Below are 20,199 nucleotides of genomic sequence, written 5' to 3'. Positions count from 1 at the left end.
GCCAGCAGCGTGCCCTGCTGGCCCAGAAGGCCAATGGTCCCCAGGGAGCACTGCACAGAGCAGTGGGGCCAGCAGGGCAGGGAGGTGCTCACGTCCTCTGCTCTGCCACGGGGAGGGCACATCCAGAGCACTGTGTGCAGTGCAGAGCTCCCCAGCTCCAGGCAGACTGGGAAGGGGCACAGAGCTGGAGGGGGCCTGGAGCACCTCCTGGAGGGGACTCACCACACCAGGACCCAGAGCTCCCTGCACCATGGGGCTGACTGCAACCACAGCTGTGCTAAGCTGGGAGGAAAGCTCACCTCACCGAGCAGCCCTGGGGCCATCCCACATTGTTTACAATGAAAATACTGCAGGGAACAACACTGTCCACAGAAGAGGGAAGGGATTCAGGATGGTTTCCCACCCCTTGAGCCCTTCTGTCTGGAATCCTTAGGGAGGACACTGAGCTCCGCAGGTTAACGAGCTGGGAGCCGATCAAAGGACGCGTGCTTCTGCCCTGCTAATTGCTGTTCGGGTCACACGCGCTCACAAATGTTTATCTGCAGAAGTCGTCGCACTAATCCCATCCCCTTCCCAGCTTTTGCATTTAGGGATCAAAGTGGCACCACTTCTTGAAGCCAGGACTTCAATTTCAGTTGGCGGTTTCTTTTATAGAAAGAATTAGAAAGCACTTTTCGTAGCGGAAATTCAGAGAAAACGGGGATGTTCTCCTGGAAACGAATTGGAACTTCAAAGCGAAACGAGGCGGCCTCGTTTCACATCAACCCATTGCCACCAAGGACGACTGCATCCACCCCTTCCAGCCCCGAACCCAAGGCACTGGATGCTCCTCGAGCTCCAGGAGCTGAGAGCACCGAGCTCCCCGTGCCCCTTGCCCCATGCTCACCTTCCCCCTGCCCCCAAGGAAACCCCACCGGGCTCCTCCGGCAGCAAAAGGCCACAGCCCCCCCCCCCCCCCCCCGCAGCACGGCCCCATGGAGCTGCCTGTCCCCGCTCCCATTTGTCATCCTCACTCATAGAGCACATGAGTCACCCGCGCGGCGCAGATGCTGCTGAGGAAAGCACACTCCGTTTGGGGATATTAGCAACCCTGCGAACAAAGGCAGCTAAAATAACAACCCCCCTCCCCCCCCAAGGCTGAGCGCTCGGCACTGAGCTCCTGGTGAATGTCACTGGTGCACAACATCTCTCTTGGGATGCCCTGGCTAACTCCTCGCTCCTGTGGGGTTGGGAACAGGAGTCCTGCACCCCACCCCCCCAGCCCCTGTGCCACGGCACAGCTGCACACCCCACAGAGCCTGCAGGAGGAGGAAGCACCGCGGCGCTTGCTCTCATGCAGCTGTGTTGCTCTGGGTGGGCACTCACTGGGCGATGCCCCGGAGCAGCAGAGGGGAGCAGCGCCCAGCCCCAACCTGGCTCTGAGCTCAGGGAGCCCAGGTGGTGCAGGTGCCCTCGGGATGGGCTGCCATCGGGGCAACACATCAAGCAGGATGAAAGGAAGCACCTGAGTGCATGCGAACAGCCTCAACCAAACAAAACAGCGTGATCATCAAGCCCTCAGCTCCAGCACGGATGAGCTGCTCTGTTACAGTCTCACTTCAGGTCCTGGAAGGTTTCCGTGCTCCATCTGCACATCCATGTCCCTGTGCACGGTCGGACTGGGACCAGAGCGCCCTGAAAGGTCCTGGCTGCCCCAAAGTGCTGTGGGGTCCTGCACAACAGCTGTGTTCCCAGGGAGAGCTCCAACCAAGCTGCAGTCAGGAAAAGCCTGCAAGGCAGATGCAAAGCTCTGCAGAGCTGAGACCTGCGCGGGTGTTAGAGGTGGGCTCTGGGTACTGAGCTCATGAGAAGTTTACCCCAATAACGCATTAAACCCAACGATTTCTTTTGCAAAGATGCAGCCGCGAGGACCGGGCGCCCGGTGCTGGCACTCAGCTCAGCCCCAGCAGCGGCCAGCAGCTCTGAGTCATCGCTGTGCTCTGCTTGGAACCACGTAAACAGCATTTCTGTTTGCCAGCAGTCCTTTCGTGGCTTCCCAGAGCACCAGGCTTCGGGTGCCTCCATGCCTTGCGGGTGACACCGCTGCTGCTGCAAACTGCAGCAGCAGCGGTGTCACCCGCAAGGCATGGAGGCACCGGGTACCCGGAGCAAAGCATAGCAGCCCACCCTTAGGACAGCAGCCCCTGTGTTAATTTCAGCCTCTTGGCATGGGGGGAGGGCTGCCCTCAGCTCTGTGCTGAGGTTTGGGGTGCCCCGGCTGCCGGGGACACGCGGGGCTGAGCGCACCCTGAGTCACTGAACCGCAGGGATGCACCGAGCTCAGCGCCTCCCGCGCGTCGTGGGAAGGGAATGGGTGGATGCTGAGCCCGACAGACAGACAGATAGACAGACAGACGGCCAGACAGAAGCCGTGCTCCCTCTGCAACGTGACTCACCCAGACCCTGGGAGCGTGTCCCAGCCAGCAGAGAGCAAACGGAGTCACGGAACAACAGAACGTGGGGGTCGGAAAGGAACTGGAGCTCTCCCACTCCGACCCCACAGCACCCACAGCAGCTCCCTGCAGCAGCTGCACACATCACCCTCAGCCTTCTCTCCTCCAGGTGCACAGCCCCGGGGCTCCCAGTCTGTCCCCCCCAAGAGCTGCTCCAGGCCCACACCGGGCTCTCCCAGCATTTCCCAGTCTGCCCGGAACCGGGGAGCCCCGCATTGGGTGTAGTGCTCCGGATGCTCCCTCCCCATTGCAAAGCAGAGCTCAGGAGAACCTCCCTGCCCTGCTGGCCCCGCTCTGGGGAACCACTGGCCTTCTGGGCCACCAGGGCACGCTGCTGGCTTGTGGTCACCCGCTGGTTAACCGCTGGTTCAACACCGCTCCACCGTCGGTCGAGCAGGACAGCGCCGGTGCGCGGCCCACGGGCACCCCCCCCCCCAGCCAGGCTGGGGCTCTGCGAGGGGCAGCGGCGTGGGAGCACAGCTGGGAAAGGCAGCACCGGGCTGTGGGAAAGGAGAGGTCACTTCCCCCGGGGCCAACGAAAACAAAGGGCTGCGAACTGACGGCAGGACCGAGAGCGGCACCCAGGCCAAGCTCATCTCCCCCGCGTGCAGGAAAACGCGAGGTGCCCCAGCAGCAGCAGCAGGAGGGTGCTCCCACCTGCACGACACCGAGCTCGGCAGGAAACGCTAGGGAAGGAGACGGGGACAAAACAGGGACACTCCGTCACCGCAGCAATGCTGAGAAGCTCTGAGGCCTGAAGGGCGAACGAGGCCGCCTGCGCTGCGGGGACTCTCTGTCCCAGATCCACCCCCCCCCCCCCTTTTTTTTTTTTCCCCCAGCGATATTAAATTGGGATTTCTCTCAATTATACTAAAAGTCGTGCACAGAGCCTGCCACAGCCTCAGCCCCTCCCCCGTGGCCGCCCGCACGCCGGATTGCAAACAGCAGCCGAGTTCTGCACACGCTGCAGAAATTCGGTTCCTAGAAGAGCGCTTCAAGGAGGCGGGGGGGGGGTGGGAAGGAGGGAGCTGTGCGTGCTGCTGGCACCTTGCTTTATTTTGACCACAAGCACAGAGACAGGGGGGGGAAACAAATCGCCCAGGGGGAGCAGCACCCGGCTCAGCACAGCCCTCCTGCAAAGGCACTGCAGAGCTCAGCATTGCCCCGGGCGCAGCAGAGCACGGCGTGACACAGCCGCTGCTGATAACTGCGCTTGCACAAGCCCGGCAGCCAGCCCGGAGCAACCCTTTGCACGGTGCAAAGTGAACTATGAATTCCTCTGCAGATCACCTGTTGCGAGATCCCCCGTGACCCCTCCCGAAAGGGTTGAGATCATTTGCAATCATTCCGAAAGCCACCAAAGCCGGCAGCGAGACGCAAGCCTCGCCATCACGCGGCGGGGGCCGCTGGCAAAAAACCCCGCTGCGGACAACGTGAAGGTCTGAGCTTATCTCCAAAGCCAGCGCGACGCGTTTGCAGACCGAGCAACTCTTGTTTTTTTTTGCTGAAGCCAAGGTTTTAGAGCAAAAAACAAAAAAAAGGAGCGACTTGTGCTGTGCCAGCAGCACCCAGCCCTGAGCCAGACCACGGCCCCGGGGGGGAGCTGGCAGAAGGGCAGGGGTTCTTTATGGAGCTGAGGGATTGCTCTGTGTTCTGGGCAGCTGTCCGACCACGCTGGCTGTGAATGCGTGCGGCACCCGAAGGGTGCAAGAGGAACTCGGAGCAGCAGAACCGGTTTGCAGAAGCGGAGCCTGTAAAAGCAGTTTGCATGACTCACGTCCTTTTCATAGCGAAACCAACGAGAAAGGGCAGCGAGCGTTGTTCGGGACACGCTCCAACAAATAATTTAAAAAAAAAAAAAAAATCATTTCCTTTTGTTTCTGGGGTGGCTGACATGGGATTAAAACTGGGGCAAAGCGTCCCGCAGTGCTGGCACGGGCCCTGTGCTCTGCAGAGCTCCAGCAATGCCCCGGCCCCGTGCTGAGCGGTGCTGGTAGGAGGGGGGAATTGCAACGGGGAAAGGAAAAGCAGAGGAGTTCCTGGCAGCGCGCTGCAGCCGTGGCAATGCTTTATAAGGAAATGTGCATGCTGCTGCCCGTCCCCGTGCTAGCAGGGCTGCCTGCGCTGCGTTGCACTCTATATGGAGTTATTCTTAGCAGGTAGCTGGTGCAGAGCTGATCCCGTCCCCGGGCTGGGGGCTGCACCAACACCCAGCAGGGCCGAGAGCTGCTGCAAGGAGCGGCTGCTTACACGGAGCATCCCTTCAGAGGAAGCAAGGAAAGGGCAAATCCCAGGAGGTCGGGGCTCGGGAAGCTCTGAGCACAGATGATGTAACAGGGTTCAGGCAGGCGGCGTCCAGCCTTCACGGTCACAGCCCTCGACGCTGAGAATTGATGCAATTTCATCACGGATTACGGCAGCGCTCAACGGGAGCTCCCATGGGATGGCAGCACTCCCCATCCGGGGGCTCTGCGGTGCCTCCCCCTCTCGTGGCAGCCCTATGGTCCCCAGCCTGGAGCAGCACTGCCACGTCCCCATGGCTGCACCAAGCCCCAGCAATAGGGACGTGCCGGTGGCTGTGCTAACACCCGAGGGTTGGAAGTGCAGCCCCCAAATGAATTGCTGAGCAGCTCGCCCCTTCCAGACACTTCTGCACATGTTCCCACCCCGGGGGCAGCGCTGCCAGGAGGGCTGGAATGATGGAAGGAACAGCTCAGGTGTGAGAAGGAAACACCCCAGCGGGGATTGCTCCGGTGACAGCTGCCACCAGGGCTTAAAAAAGCAACTTTCCTTTCGGATTTTAACCGAAATAGCCAGCTGTCTGATGGCAGCTGCCTTTACTCAGCCCAATGGTATTTGGGGATTCCAGTGAACTTCAGAAAGGAGCGACTGGAAGTTGCCAATATCCTTTTTGTTTCCTTAAGTACGAGCTAGGTTTGAAATGCCAGAGGGCTGGGACGGCGCGTGCAACCAATGAAGGTGTCTGGGAGCTCAAGGGATCTGCAGACAGAGCTCTGAGCCCTGCAAGGCACCTGGAGCAGGGGCATTGGGACCTTGTGGCACACAGATGGCCATGCAGGGACTGCAGCGTGCACACATGGGCACGGGGCAGAGGGGGCTGCAGGGACACAGAGCCCTCGACTGCAGCTCCGTGGGCACCACAGCTCCTGAACCGTGCCCCCGGATAAACAGCGCCCAGTGGAACAGGAGGGATGTTGCAATGTCTAAAACACAGAGTTCCTTCCTTCCTCAGAAAGAGAAGGAATAAAACGTTACCGAAGCCGACAGCTGCTGGTGCACTGAGATGCCGCCGGCGTCAGCTGCAGGGCCGCCCCGAGGAAAGCTGACCCACACCCCGCTGGTGTTCCCATCATCTACCAGCAGCACACGTGGTGTTTACCGAGCCTTGTGCTGAGCACTCGGCCAGTTCCCAGAAAGCCACGTGCTGCACCGCGCGGCCGGGGCCAGGAAACTTCCCCGTGTTTTCCTGAGAAGAGCACCGAGCGCTGCGCTGTGCTGTGGGCATCGACCCAGCGCCATCCCAGCTCAGCCCTGGCCTCTTCTGGGTCGCACTGTGCGTGCTCTGAGGCTCTGGAGCATCTCCGAGCTCGGGGCAGGAGGGCAGGCACTAGTTCCTGAACCACGTTATAAAACATCCTAATAGCTCAGCAATTGCTGCTGGTGTAGTATAGCAAACAGAGCACGGCGAGAGGCTCGGAGCGAGGAGCCGCCAGCCCTCAGCCCATCGGTTCCCATTGATTCCATGGTCTGTGCAGGGGGGGGGTGTGAGTCACGGCTGCGGCTTCGAGCTGCTGGCAGCCCATGCAGGTGCCTGCACGGTGACAGCCAGCAGTGCTGCAGCCAGCCCCGAGGGGACGGCGGTGACAGCGCTGCTGCTGCTGCTGCCACGTCCCTGCTGGAGCATGAGCAACCCCGCTGAGCCGGGAGCAGAGAGCTGAGCCCAAGGAGAGGGCTCCCGGGGACAAAAGCTCCGGCCCGGAGGGCAAGGCGACGGGAGGGCTGCCCGCAAGCCTCGCTGTGATTTTTCGGTATGAAACAGCACCTTATTTAGGCGGTTTGAGGAATGTTACAGAGGGACACGACGGCTGGGAATTTGCATACTGGGCGTCTCCGCGCTGCTTACCTAACGGGACAGGAATCCCGCCCGTCAGCCGTCTAGACTGCGGTGGGAGCGGGGGGCACGGCCCCTCGGGCAGCAGCGGTGCCCGCAGTGGGGGGCTGCTGGGTGCCACCCCCCCCCCGGCATCGGCCCGCAGCCATCCTGCCCGAGGCTCCGGGACTCCCGTGGGCTCCGTGCCCCCCGCACCGCCCGGCGGCAGCGCGCTGCTTGATGAACACGTGCTGCTTTATGAATGCGCCCATCGGTTCGTTAACACTCGCAGAAGGTTGCAGCATCCTGGCTTTCGAGCTGGGAGCGATGCGAGCCTTACACGGCCCGGCAGAGCCCTCTGCAGCTCAGGCAGCATCGCTGCACGCAGCGGCTGCAGAACCACGGAGCGGGGGCTGGGAGGGTGCAAGGCCCTCAGCACCGTGTGCTCAGCACCGCAGCCCGAGGCCAGAGCCACACAGAGCCCCAGTGCAGCAGCAGCTCTGCCCCTCCAGCCCTGCCCTGGGCACCGCAAGGCTCCTCCGCTCCGACACGCAGCGCCCTTGGCCTAAAGATAAACCCATCCCCGGGATGGCAGAGCTGGGGGCCCCACGCTGAAGGCCCCGTGCCTTGGGAAAGGGACAGTGCAGTGGCATTTCCCACGTGGGGCTGCGCTGCCGGTGCACGGGGATCGGGGCTGCACGGCAAGCACTGAGGCCAATGCAACGCTGCAAAGATGGAGCTGATGGAGCAACGCCGCGCTCACAACCAGCAGCCCATGCCCTGCTGCTCAACACCCCAATTATTTTGCTCTAAGCAGCATCGGGCACTGTCAGAGCAGCGTGACCAGCTCAGCCTGCTGTCACCCCCTCGGGCTCACAGCAGCCAGCCAGCAAGGTCAGCACCAGCTTAAATCAGGTTTTAATATTGCACTGGGGGAAGAACAACAACAGAACAGACAGAGCAGTCCCCAGCCCTCCCGCTGCTGCCGCCTTATCGCAGCTCTGAGCTCACAGCGCGCTCCGGGCAACCTGAGGCAGCGCAACTGGTATTTAACTCATTGCTTCTATAGAAAAGTCATGAGGCTTTAATCACCGCGCTGCTTCATTAACTGGAGATGACTAATTACAGGACTTGTTAGTCAGCGCTCGCAGATGATGTTTCAGCGCTGACTTGTTTGTATGGGGACGGCTGGGAGCGATGATTGAATAATCCTCACGGAACACGCGGAGCTCTGCAGAGCTGTCCCCAGCAGGGCTGCCAGCCCCGCACAGAAGCACCCAGCAGGAACACGGGCAGCAGAAGGCAGCAAAGCAGCAAGCAAAGCCGGCAGCACGGGGGGGGCAACGAGCAGAGAGCGGGGCTGCTGCAGAACAGCGTTTGAGCGAAGAAGCCAGCTTGGGTTTTAAGGGGAAAAAAAAGAAAAAAAAGCACAAAAAATCCAAACGGCTGCAGGAGCGGGGCCCTGGGGGAGCGTCCGGATCAGCACGAGGAGCGCTCGGGGCACGGCCCCCCCCCCTGCTGCCAGGAAGGCATTGCTCAATGCAGCCGGCTGCCAAGAACACAGCGCTGACACCGGCCCCGCTGCCGTCCCGCTCTGAGCACAAACAGATTTCTTAAGAAGCAAAACCCACGTCACTCGCTGTCCGCTGGGCTCCGGGCCACGCGTTGCCCGGCCCCTTCTGCCTCTGTCTCCTTTGCATCTCAGTAAATCGAAGGATGAGGAAGAGCCCTCGTGCCAAGTGGGGTTGGTTTGGTTTCGGCATGGTTTTGGAGAACAGCAGTTCTCACCAACACCCCACCGGAAAAAGCAGCGCCCAGTGCCACCCTGTGTACGGTGAGAGCAGAAGGGAAAACCTCGCTCCAAACAAGGGCAGGACACCAAGGAGGGGCATGGGCTCCAGAAAGCAAAGTGCAGAGGGATGGGGTCAGGGTCAGGGCCCCTGCAGCCCCCACGCTGCCCCCCATGTTCTCACACAGCACGGGAGCAGCCCACGTGCCCTCAGACCCAGATGGCGAATGCCAGCACCGGGGCCCCACTGTTGTGCCCAGTCCCAGCTTGCAGGAAGGGCTGAAATGCAGGGGGCTTGGTCAGACCCCCCCCAAAATAAAGTACAGGGGAGGGCAGGGAGCATGCACGGCGCTGAAGGGCACCGGGAGCATGGAGAATGTGTCCTCCCCTTGGGGCCCCCCCGCAGAAGGGGGTGAGGAAGAGCAGCCTGGAGGGACCCACTGCCCTCCTTGTGTGCTTCATAAGGAAAAGGAGCAGAGCTGCTGTCCCAGCATCCCGCTGCCTCCTGCTAATTGCTCAAGGGGAACTTGCCCCCGTAAATCACAGCTGCACCGAACCACCGCTCAGCCTCCCCCCCCCCCCTCCAGCTCCGTGGGATTTCAGGGCACGAAAAAAAATAATTGCTGCTTCTAAATTGCGAGCAGATTTAAATAGCAAGCAGCTCAGCCCCGCGAGGCATGTGCAGTTGTTAAAGTGCCTCTGGTGCTCCGCGAGAGGTGACAAATGCCAAAGCTGCTCCGGCCCCGCTGCAGGGACAGCTCGGGGCCCTGCTCGGGACGAGCCACCACGGCCCAAACCCCTCCTGCGTGGGCCGAGCTCTGCTGAGAACAGCTGCGTGCAGCCGTGGGCAGCGCAGGGCTTTGCTTCTCTGAAGCCCATGGGGGCTGTACACCTCGCTGCTGCGCCAGGCTCAGTGCTCCCCCAGCACCCAAACCCCTTCCATCGCAGGGCACCGTCTGAAGGATCCCCTGGCACGCCCTGCCACTGCCCCCAGCCCTGCCTGGTTCTCCTGCGTGCACTGTGAACAAAGGTGAACGCACGAGGGACGGCGTGCAGCCAGCCAGCAGCTTTGCACGGCGTGCTCCCATCTTTGGCTCGCCGCAGAACGCTGCCTCCGGCTGCGGGTTCGCTCCAGGGATGGTCTGTTCCTGCTCAGAGTGGGAAAACAAAGCTGACCTCAGCGTGCTGGAATACACTCTGCCCCGCTTCTTTACATGCTGCTCCCAGGGCAAAGGTGAAGAACACGATATTCCCCAGCATGACCACGCGCTGCCGCTCGCTGGCAGGGGAAACAAGCCCAGGGCTGAGCCAACCTGCTGCCACCCATGGGGTGACACTGCCCGCCGCCCCCCCCCCCCCAGGCAGCAGGGCTCCAAGCTGTGACCCCAGCACGCTGTGTGCAGCGTTCCCTGCCTGCTGCACAGGGACTGCGGCTGCCTCCAGGCGGACGTGGCACAGCAGTGCTGCCCAAGCCAAGGACTGGAACGGTGCTGTGGGGGCAGAGGGGCTCGGCTGGGGGCAGGGAGGAGGTCACAGAGCTCAACACCCCCAGGGGGAAAGGAAAGGAGCACGCTGCCCAAGGGGAAGCTGCTCAGAGCACGCCCCAAGTTAAATGACCCCAACGGGGTGACCCACGCCGGCTGTAATTCTGCTGCTTCCTTCTCTACACATAGCCAAAGGAGATCGGACCGGAGGTCGGCTCCATGCTGTTCCCCAGAAGAGACGCCCAGAGCTGGCATATAAATCAGTGCCAAGGCAAATAAATCAGTGCCAGACAATCACACCCGGACAAGCACTGCAGAACGGTGCAGAGCGAGCAGGGAAGGTTTCACGTTTCCCCCTCCATTCCTCCCAGGGACGTGCAGGCTCTCTGCTCCTTGCTGGCAGGAAGCTGTCCCCTTCCAGCACACAGCCCAGGACCGGTGCTGGGTTACTGCACGCCCTGCTGCAGGCCATGCTGCCAGGAAGCCCCGCTCCAGCTCAGCTTTTCCTCGGAGCAAAAGAGGAAGAAGCTGAAAATAAACCCCGCAGCCAGACAGCAGCATTCCATCCGCAAGAGTTCATTCTTTCAAGGAAAGGGAGAAACTCATTCCTCAGTAAACACGTGGGGCTGCAGCTCCGCTCCCATCCTGCAGTGCTCCCGGGCAGCAATGCAGCCGGGCACGGCCCATGGGAACAGCAGGGCTCGCTCGGGCTGCACTGGAGCTGGTTTGGGCAGTTTTACTTTGGGACACTCATTTCCTTAAGCTGTTTGGAAAATGACATTTAAAAAACGCATCGAGCTGAATGGAACAAAAACGTGCTCGAGCAACAGTGTCCTTTTGTGGGAGATGCACGAGATGCTTCTCTGGACATCCCCGTTCTCTTTGACCCCCCCAAATCACCTTTTCCTCCTTTTAGACAGCGGACAAAGAACAGCAACCACAACAGCAATCTGCCTGCAGCCCAAAGAAGGGAAAAACGGGAGAGCTGAGGGATTCTTCCTGAAGGAAGGCAGGCTGTGCAGTGAGCTCCGTGGCAGGGTTTGAAATGTGGCCGCTCCTCCTGGGATACGGTTTTATCTCAGAGCAACTTGCTGAGGTTATCTCAATGTGCCTTTGCGTTACACAAGCGCCCTAGCTTCTGGAGGCAATTAGCGAGAAAACGGAGTGCCTTGATGAGCCCTGGGAAACGAGGTGCTCCTGACGGAGCAGCGATTAATAGGGCAGTTCTGCAAGACATCAGCCACCCGCAAAGGGGCCTTTGTGTAAATCTAGCAAGAGGAGAAACAGAATGAAAGCAGCTTCGGATGGAGCAGAGCAGGGCTGGGGGTGGCAGCGGGCTGCCCATGTCACAGCAGGGCTGGGTGGAAGCCCAGGGCACGCTAACAGCCTTGGGAAGGGAAGCACCCAGTGGGCTGGGAGACACATTTTGCTTCAGTAAAAACGCACCTCCTTGGAAGAGAAAGATTTGCTTTGGAGATGGCAATTGGCACTGGCACCTCCTGGGCAACACGCTACCCTAGGACGACCCCCGTCAGCTTCCCCCTCTTGCTTTTCTCCCCGGTTTCCTCACGCTTTACACCAGCTCTCCATCCGCTCTGCCCCACGGCGAAGCTCCACGCGGACCCCAGGAAAACTGCTCCCTTCTGGAGCAGCTGCCAAGTGCACAAAGTGGGGCAGGGCGACGCAGGCGGAGCAGACGGGGACGCTTCTCGGGAAAGTGAGGCAAGAGGAAGCGCTGCCATGCCCCCACCGCTCAGCTCCCAGCACATCTGCTAATGAGCACGCCTGTCAATTACTCATTTTGCATCGATGGAAGGACTCGCTGGTGGCTGACGCTGCTCCGGGCTCGCGGCGCTGCCTGGGACACACTGCCCTCTCTTGGAGAGCCACATAGAACAGCTCCGGAGCGCTGCGAGGGACACCGAGCACCACAACGCTGCTGGCATCGCTTAGAAAGTCACTGCTGCCCGAGACACAAGGCAGGAACCAGGAGCAACGCTGCCTGGCATCGTGCATTGCTTTGAAGAAGGACTGGGGGAGGCGCATTGAGAGCTGCATTCAAGGTAAGTCAGCTTTAACTAATAACCTGCAAGGTATCATCCTATGAGAACTTTAATTTTTCCCCTGGAATGGCAAAGCAGATAGTGGCTGGCACAATTATGCCTGCCTGGAGTAAACTGCAGTATCTAAAAAGTGGTGGAACCACGTTGGCAATCACGGAATGTAATGCAAAAGCTTACAGACAACGGCCGCGGCAGGAAATCAGTTTTGACCTCGGGTAACTTTGGACACAGCCTGCTGCTGGAATCAAAGGGCTTTGAGCATCTGAATACCTTCACAAACAGAATGCTCTGTTTCAGTTCCCAGCAACGAAACAGGAGCAGCTGCCCCGCAGCAGCACGGCCCCAGCTCGCTGCTCCTGTGCACGGGGCCTGAGGTTAAATCATCCCTTACCAGGCAGCCTCCAAAGCCATGACTTCACCATCCTCCCTTCCACAGCTAAGGGGACACGGAGACAACGCAGGGTGCACGGAGATCTAGCACCCACCAGTGATTCTGCCTTGCACACAGCCCTAAAAAGCTGCTTTGGGCTCTGCGCTTCCTGAAAGCAAAGCCCCGGAGGTGCTCACTGCCTCCACTTGGCAGCAGGATGGGGACATCGGTGACAGAGGCACAGGGCAGGGGAGGAGCAGCGGAGCAGCCCACTGCCCCTCACCCCTGTGCTAGGGCTTCTGAGGAGCAGAGCAAAGTGCTGTGAATGCCAGCTGCTTGCAAGCTGCTAGCAAGTCTGTCTGCAGGAGGCTGAGCACTGCCGGCACCGCTGCTCACCTCCTAGGGGTACAGAGGGACAGGGGAGGGGGGGGCCCTGGGGGGTGCATGGGTGCTGTGCACGGCCGTACCTGCTCCGGGGGTGCTCACACCACCTGCTCCGACCAAAGGGCGACGCGCTCTGCCTGGAGACGGGGCTGGTTCTCCTGGAACAAAAGGAAACGGAGAGAGTTCAGCCATGAAAACCTCGCTGCAGGGAGGGCCTGGCTTTGGCGCAGCGCCCCGAAGCACCCCACACTTATCCTTATTGTTTTATTTTCTGTAAAGAAAGCAGCCGCAGCACAAAGGGCCCTTTGGACACCGCCACACGCTCCCCCTGCACGAAGCCAGGCAGGGCTGTCACCTGGAGAGCACGAGGGACGTGCCCGTGGAGCAGTGCCTGGGCACAGCACCCGCTGCACTGCACAGCTCCAGGCGGCCCCGAGGTGCACAAAGAGCAGAGAAATGCTCCCCGTGCTCATCAGCCATCCCCAGGCAGGGCTGCTGCAAAGGGAAGGGAGCAGCTGCCACCGATGCGCCCCGTGTTTCTAAGGGCTGCAACGGAGATGCTGCAACAAAAGGAAGGAGAGAGAACAGCGTGAGCAATTGATGGAAGGCAGAAAGAAGAATGACAAAGATAGACTTCGCCACGGAGAGGGGAAGGAAGGCAGATCTGCAGCGCTTCGGTTTTTTGTTCTTCCCCACAATGAGCAAATTGAAAAGCCCACACACTCAAATTAAGCACGAGTTAAAGGGGAGCTGGAGAGGCAGGGGCTCAGAGTCACTCCTTAGCTTGGGGAAATTGCTGCGTTCGCTTCCCTCGTCGAAGGGCAGATGATGAAATCTGCAGAAGAGAATGCGGAATCGGGGCCTGCAGTGAGGGGGGGAGGGGGTCAGGGCATGGCCCCCCATAACCCCCAGCCACCTCTGCATCCTCAGTGTCACCCAGTGTCACCCTCAGCCCACTGAGCTTCTGACGCCGACGCTCTGTGCGTGGACAGACATCTGTAACAGCAGGACCTGGCGGGGTGGGGGAGCAGCTCCCAGCAGGAGCCGTGATTCACTGATGAACCTTTGCTCAGGAACCTTCACCCCCACCTGCGCACCTGGAAACACCTCTGATAAAACCACGCTCTGCCAGCAGGCAACGTCCGTCACTGAGCTCTGCAGCACGGCCCCGGGGCCCTACATGCACAGTGACACGATGCTGTCACCGCAGCGTGCCAGCAGCCACCCAGCCCACAGCAGCCCCAGCAGAGCCCCCCACTGAGCAACACCCCCACAGGGACAGCACAAAGGGCGCAGGGAAGGGGCTGGGGGTGCGGCAGCGGGGACAGCGGGGGCCGTGGGGTGATGCAGGCAGGCAGGAGCTGCCCCACGTCTAATCATTAACAGCGAGGACCCAGCTACAGGCGGCGACGCGTCCCCGGCCGGCGGTCACCAGGAAGCACGGATGTTTGCTCGTTCCTGTGACGGCTCTGCCACGCTTCCCCCCAGCGCAGGGGACGGCTTCGCAGGAAACGACGGAGAGGAGAAATGAGAGGCAGTCACCTCTTTGTCACCGCGGCTCCCTCCCGCCTCCCGGCAGAGGTCACCCGGCGCACGGTCGGGCATTTTGAGCTGCTGCTGCCATGAAGGACAGCCCGGCACAGCCAGAGCGCAGCGCCAGCACCTCCTGCTGCCTCCGGCCCCGCTGCAGCCAGGGGTCAGCAGTGGGGCTGCACGGATCCAGGAATCCTCGGCCCTTGCTGCAGCCAGGGCTGCGGGCTGAGCACGAGGAACGCTCTGCCCCACCGGCACCGTGAGCATCATCCTCCAAGCCCTCCTCTTGCAGTTAGCGTTTTGTTCTCCCCGGGATACGAGCGCAGCGCTCAGAGGCGTTTCTCGCCACGTGAAAGCGTACAAAAGAATAAAAGCATTAGGAATTCTAGCAGCAGCAGCAGGCACGGTGCCCCCAGCCAGCGTGCCACGGCCCCGCAGCAGCGGCCAAGAGCCGAGAGGAGCGCTGCAGGAGCGGGCAGCACAGGAGAAGCACAGGACAGCGCAGCGGGGCCGGGTGCTGCTCTGCATCCTTGCACCCCGTAGCACCCACACAGCACGCGGCCACGGCGCGCTCAGCAGCACCACAACCAGGCTGCTGCTTTCCGAAAGCACGGTGAGGGAGGGGTAGGCGAGCGGCGCTTTGCTCTTTTGCGGCTTCTTCATCAAAAGCTCTCAGCGGCTTCTCCAGAAGCAACAGCTTGCTTCCCTGCTGGCCTGGGAGGCGGCCCCGCAGCCACGTGCATCCTACAGACCCACGCTGGGAGCCCCCGAGCCCCCGTTGCAGAGCAGTTGTTGCTGCCCCACGCAGACCTGCTCGCTCCCGGCACAGCTCCGAAGCCAGCGGGCGCCGTGCTCGGATGCAACCCGCACACAAGCCACGTGCCAGCAAGGAGGGGCTGGCGACGAGGCCGGTGGGCTGCCAAGCACTGCTGCAAGTGGACGTGCTGCTGGGCCCCTGCTCCCACCCCACAGCTGGAGCAGAGCCCTGCAGCCAACACGGGAGAGAGATTGAAACCCGGCACCGACACACAGGTTGGACATCCTTTCGCAGTAATTAAAGGAAGCACTATATTTGATTAAGTTGTAGCTGCTATGCAGTCCAGAGCTGGCAGCAGCCCCAGGGTGCACTGTGGGGCTGCGCTGGATGCGGGCTGTCCCCTCAGGAGCCCACATCCCAGCACTGCACACATGGGAAACGCCAGCAGGAAGGCTTCAGGGACACAGGCAGCGGCAGGACCAGGAGGGCAGGATGACAGCAAGGGAAAAGCACGAGGCTGGGGGAGCAGGGAACCCTGCAGCCGTGCAGGGATCCACCCAATGCACGGGGATGTCGTGACCACACGACACCTGCGGGCACGCAGCCGGGGGGGGGGGGGCTGCCACCCCTTAGCATCCGGGATCAGCAATTTGGGATCCACAGCCAGGGGGAAAGGTGCTGCAGAGCAAACCCACCCGCCGCCCCAGCACCCCCCGGCTGGTAGGCACCGCAGAGCGGTTGCTCCCTGCAGCTGAACCACGGCAACTTTTTTTCCTTTTGTTCCGAGCGCGGGCACGGGGAGCGCGCAGGAGAGACGCACACAATGCAGCTCGCTGCGGGCTGACAGCCCTCTGCTATTTCGGGAACTCTCATCCGCAGGTGGGATGGGATTCGTGCTCCCGTGACTGACAGCACAACTCACCGACTCCGCTCCAGCCCGGCCCGCGGCAGCTGCTGCTATTCTCAGTGCCTCCCTGCACTGCCTTGTTCCGAAGGCGAGCGCACCTCCACCACCAGCGCGGCGTTCCGCGTGTGTTTGTGAGAAATCAGGGATTATTATTTTTTATAAAGTTTTGCAGAAAGGCAAAGAACCCTCTGCAGCAAAGCCAGGGACTGCTTGTGCGAATGGACGGGTGGAACAGCACGCAGGGCTGCCGAGGGCACGGCAACAAAGTCCTGTGTCCAAAGTCCCCCCCACCAAAGTCCCTGCACGGCCACCAGCCCTGTGCCCCCACCCTGCCCGAGGAAGGGCTGCAAACAGGGGCCCACAGAACCACCCACAGGTGGAACCGACGAGGGATGCCACACTGAGCGGGTGACGTGCTCCAGAAGAAGCGTTGAGTCTAGCACGTGTCCTTGCACACCTGTGCACCGCAAGGTGCGCGAAGATGCACTTTGTAAGTGCGTGAGTTCGCTGCTCCCGAGGAGCCTCTACGAAGTGCCAGCACGGATCCTGAGAAAGGAAAGCTGAGGGTGGGATAACGAGGCAAAGAACGTCAGCCGCCCCATCAGCACCCCCAGCACAGGGAGCTCCGAGCTCGGCCGTGCACCACCCGCCCCGGGTGGCAGCAGCAGTGGGAGCCCTTCCCCATCCTCCAGGACGGAGCCGTTGGGAAATCACCGCTTCCCCCAGCCCACGGGCTGCCCACCCCAGGAGCTGGCACCGCCACGCTGGCAGCTTCTGCCACTGCGTCCCCTGCGCAGCATCCCAGGCTGCTGCTGCTGCCCCCCAAGCACCCAGAGAGGCAGTGCCGTGCCACCCCCGAGCTGCTTCTCCCGGGACCCTGTGCTGTTCCCTTCCTGATTCCTCTCTGAGTTTCCTGCACTGACGACAAGGAACCCCCAGGTCCCGCTGCTTACAAAATCAACTCGTCCTGACCTCAAACCGTCGCACTGAACACCGAGTCCCACCCTCCCTGTGGTTACCTTCACCTTACCGAGGGCGGGGACTGGAACCCGAGCTGCTCTGCTCCTTCTTCACCAAGAGACGCCCGGGAACCCAACAACCAACACAGGCAGGGAATCCCAAAGCACAGCTCAGCGCCGTGTGAGGCTGCTCCCTGCACTGGGCACCAACCTGCTCCCAGCCGCCCCATCACCTGGAACACTTCTGCTCCTTCCCTGCTTTTCAAACCTGTACCTCCTCAGACGTCACTGAGACACTGCCCCACGCCTACGGGACAGTTCCCTGTGATTGCTGTGGGCATTACCTGGCTGTTAATTCCCTGTGGTCACCGGAGGAGCTGTGCGTGCACCTCCAGCCCTGAACCAGGAGGGCTCCTCCCCCTGGGTCACACTTACAGACATCGTCCCGTAACCAGAAGCAAAATGATAACGCTTCCTGGCCTAACCCAAGGATCTTCCTTTCCAAAAAGGAAAGGAGATTGCTGCGTTCATCTGATGGAAACGCTGCAGAGCGACATGAAATCCAGCACAGCTCGCAGCGAGGGATGGGGAGAGCAGCACGGCCGGAGCATCGGCACGGACCCGCAGCAGCAAACAGGGGAGGCAGCCTCGGAGATGAGCACAACCTCGGGCTGCGGGAGATGAGCAGAACCTGGGCTACAGCAGGACCAACCTCCCATGGACCTGCACACAGCCCCGGCGCAGCGCTGCTGCAGCTCCAGAACCGCGGCAGCAGAACCTGAGGGCGAACTGCAATGGGTTCAACGCATCCCAACGGCCAATGCAGGCGGTGGGGCACGAGAGCAGGAGCGGGCAAAAAGCCTTGGGGTCCAGGGAAGAAAACACCCAGCTCCCGTGCCTGCATCCACATAGATGGAGGTTTTCTCCCCCACAAAGGGGATGAGCAGAAGGGACGCGTTTTCAGCTCCACGCAACCAAGGCAAGCAGCGAAACTTCTTTCTTGGCCCTTAGCGGGAGCAGGGAAAGGCACGCAATAAATTACGAGAGCGCGGAACCCTCAGCCAGGCTTCCTGTTTTGCGTCTCGGCGCTCACGGCGTGCCCGAGTTTCCTCCTTTTTGTTCTGTAAGGTCGCAGCCAACCCCTGCCCACCCGGCCCAGAGCACCCAGCCCGCAGGAGCTCTCCTCTCCGACCCGCCCATGGAACTGAGCCGCTGCGTGGCCATCCTCATCCTCTCCACAGCCACCTGCTGCCACGGCCGGCTCTAGTTTCAAGCAGTTTGCTGCTCGCCAGGAGCGGTGCAGGAGCAGCAGCGGTGCAGGACGGGGCAGCGACGCATGGAAGAGCTGCAGCGCTGCCAGCGCAGGGCCCTGCTGCTCCCGCGGCCCCGAGCCGTGCCTGCGCTTCACGCAGGGCTGCGGCACAATGCTGGGCTTGTTCTGCTGCTCCCAGAAAGGGCCTTTTTCAGAGCGACGCAGAACGGGAGGGCGATAACAGGGGGTTCTCGTGCACGGCAGCAGGAAAATCTGCACGGCCGGAGCTGGGGCACAGCCACCAACCTGAGCTCCCAGCGCCAGCCCAGCTCTCCATCCCCTGTGAGCTCCACCAGTTTCCCCTGAAACACAAACTGGGCAAGCAGACATGAGGCAAATTATTATTTTAAAAAAAAAGGTCTTTCCAGCTTTGCTGCTTTACTGGGACGACGGGCGACCCGCACGGTACAGGGAGCTGTGCTTTTCCTTCCTTTAGTCCTGCTCCCTTCCCACTTTAGCTCCCTCTGACACGGAGCCGGGACACCTGCGAGGAGGAAGCGCAGCAAGTGGGGAGAGCCGGGCAGCCAGCTCTGAGCCCCACATCCCCAACCTCACCATGCCCTCGCTGCACACACCAGGCCGTGCTGAGCGAACTGAAGAACGCCAACGGCACCGGAGCAACGTCAGGGACACCAGGCAGAGCTCTCCACCTCTAAGTTCCCCCACCAGACCCTTGCGTCTCTGTTTCTGTGACTCCTGGGGAGGTGCAGAACCCAACACGGGATCGCCCAACAGGTTCCACCCTCGGGAGCTCAGCACCTGCTGCAGCCCTCAGCGCTGAGCCCACGTCGCTGTCACATCGGCGGAGACGCAGCGCTCCTATCAGCCCCTCTTCCCTCCCCATGCTGGAATCCCCAAGCAATGAGGAACCGTGTCCCTGCTCTCTGTGTAGCCGCCGCGCTGGGGTCAGCTCCACTCCTGCTCTGCCCTTCACCACCTCCTCCCAACACCACGAAACACAACTTCTCCCAGCGCTGCCCAGCGGACGGGCAGCTATTTCAGGCCCGGCACAAACGCACCATTCTGATGGCAAGCAGCTCGGCGTTGGCCACCAGCCAGCCCCACTGCCCCGCAGCGCTACGGGATGGCCACGGGCAGGAGGAGCCCCACTGCCCCACACCGACACCGACCCATAGAGATCAGCGTTCCCAAGGCACGGCGTTCACCCACGGAGCGGCAGCGGGGCCGGGCTCCGGGCGCTCCCCCAGCACTGCTTGCTGCAGGGCAGGGCACGCTTATCACACAGCACAGATAAGGAAGCGGGGCAGGAAGGCAGGAGCGGGGCAGCCCTGAGCCAACCCTCAGCTCCGGGGCCGTGGGTCTGCTCCTCACAGGGCTGAGCCCCGGCACTGCCATTGCCCCGCTGCTAACGAGGGCAAACGCTAACGAGGGCTGACGCCTTCCTACGGCAACCCCGGGTGTCAACACATGCGTGGCTGGGGGGCATTAAGTGCTGCACCCCGGGAGCGGGCAGGAGCGAAGCGAAGCGAAGCGGCTCCATCCGAACGCGCCTCCAAGGTCCATCATGAAAACCCACAGCGCTCCTCCGGCCGCACAAAAGAGCCATTCCCATCTGTTTCGCAGCTACAGATGGCAGAAGAAAACCTCGCAGACAATCGGCTCTATTGAAACGCATCGATCCTGGCACGCTGGGCCCTCCCCCGGCTGTGCCCAGCGCTCAGCGCGTGCCGCTGGGCTCCGTGCGCTGCGCACCGGGAGTGGGGGGGGAGGGGGGAGCACCGGGACCCGAGCTGCTGCCCCACGGCCGTGACCCAGCACCAGGTCACCCCGGGCCGTTCCCTCCCGGTGGGGGTCACCGCAGCCCGACTCCCCCGGAACCGCACAGCCCCGAAACGCGGACCCGCAGCCACAGCCCCGAGGGACAGCGCTGGGAGCAGAGCGCAGCTCCGGCGCTCCCCGTTGTTTTTCATTAAGGCCACACCTGGGAGCGACGGCTCCGTCATGGGGCAAAGCCCCCCCCCCTCCAGCTCCGCGCCCCACAGCTGCAGGAGCCGGGTCCCACTGCGGGGGGGGGGGG

At 61.6% G+C, this 20,199-nt stretch overlaps 2 protein-coding genes across 3 annotated transcripts in view; both read right to left on the bottom strand.

The window, feature by feature from the left end:
- Nucleotides 1-20,199, bottom strand: part of GNG7 (G protein subunit gamma 7) — a 30,212-nt gene that overhangs the window by 9,360 nt on the left and 653 nt on the right. For both annotated transcript variants that reach the window (XM_021378288.1, XM_021378289.1), the window contains exon 2: nt 12,777-12,851. The gene's annotated coding sequence lies outside the window, so the exon portion shown is untranslated. The remainder of the gene's footprint in view (nt 1-12,776; nt 12,852-20,199) is intronic.
- LOC110388737 lies at nt 8,090-12,768 on the bottom strand. The gene is made up of 2 exons (XM_021378283.1): nt 12,331-12,768; nt 8,090-12,209 (listed from the first exon to the last, which is right to left on the bottom strand). The coding sequence occupies exon 2, from the start codon at nt 10,129-10,131 to the stop codon at nt 9,055-9,057; it is 1,077 nt and encodes a 358-aa protein (XP_021233958.1). The 5' UTR covers nt 10,132-12,209; nt 12,331-12,768; the 3' UTR covers nt 8,090-9,054.

This window comes from Numida meleagris, chromosome 27, assembly GCF_002078875.1.
Source record: "Numida meleagris isolate 19003 breed g44 Domestic line chromosome 27, NumMel1.0, whole genome shotgun sequence".
Taxonomy (NCBI): Eukaryota; Metazoa; Chordata; class Aves; order Galliformes; family Numididae; genus Numida; species Numida meleagris.
Note: the sequence above shows the minus strand (reverse complement) of the source record. Positions and strands in the feature narration are given on the sequence as shown.

Bases quoted from the DNA above. Each gene is read 5' to 3' on its own strand.
- LOC110388737 (XM_021378283.1), bottom strand. From the start codon at position 10,131: ATGCCAGCTCTGGGCGTCTCTTCTGGGGAACAGCATGGAGCCGACCTC.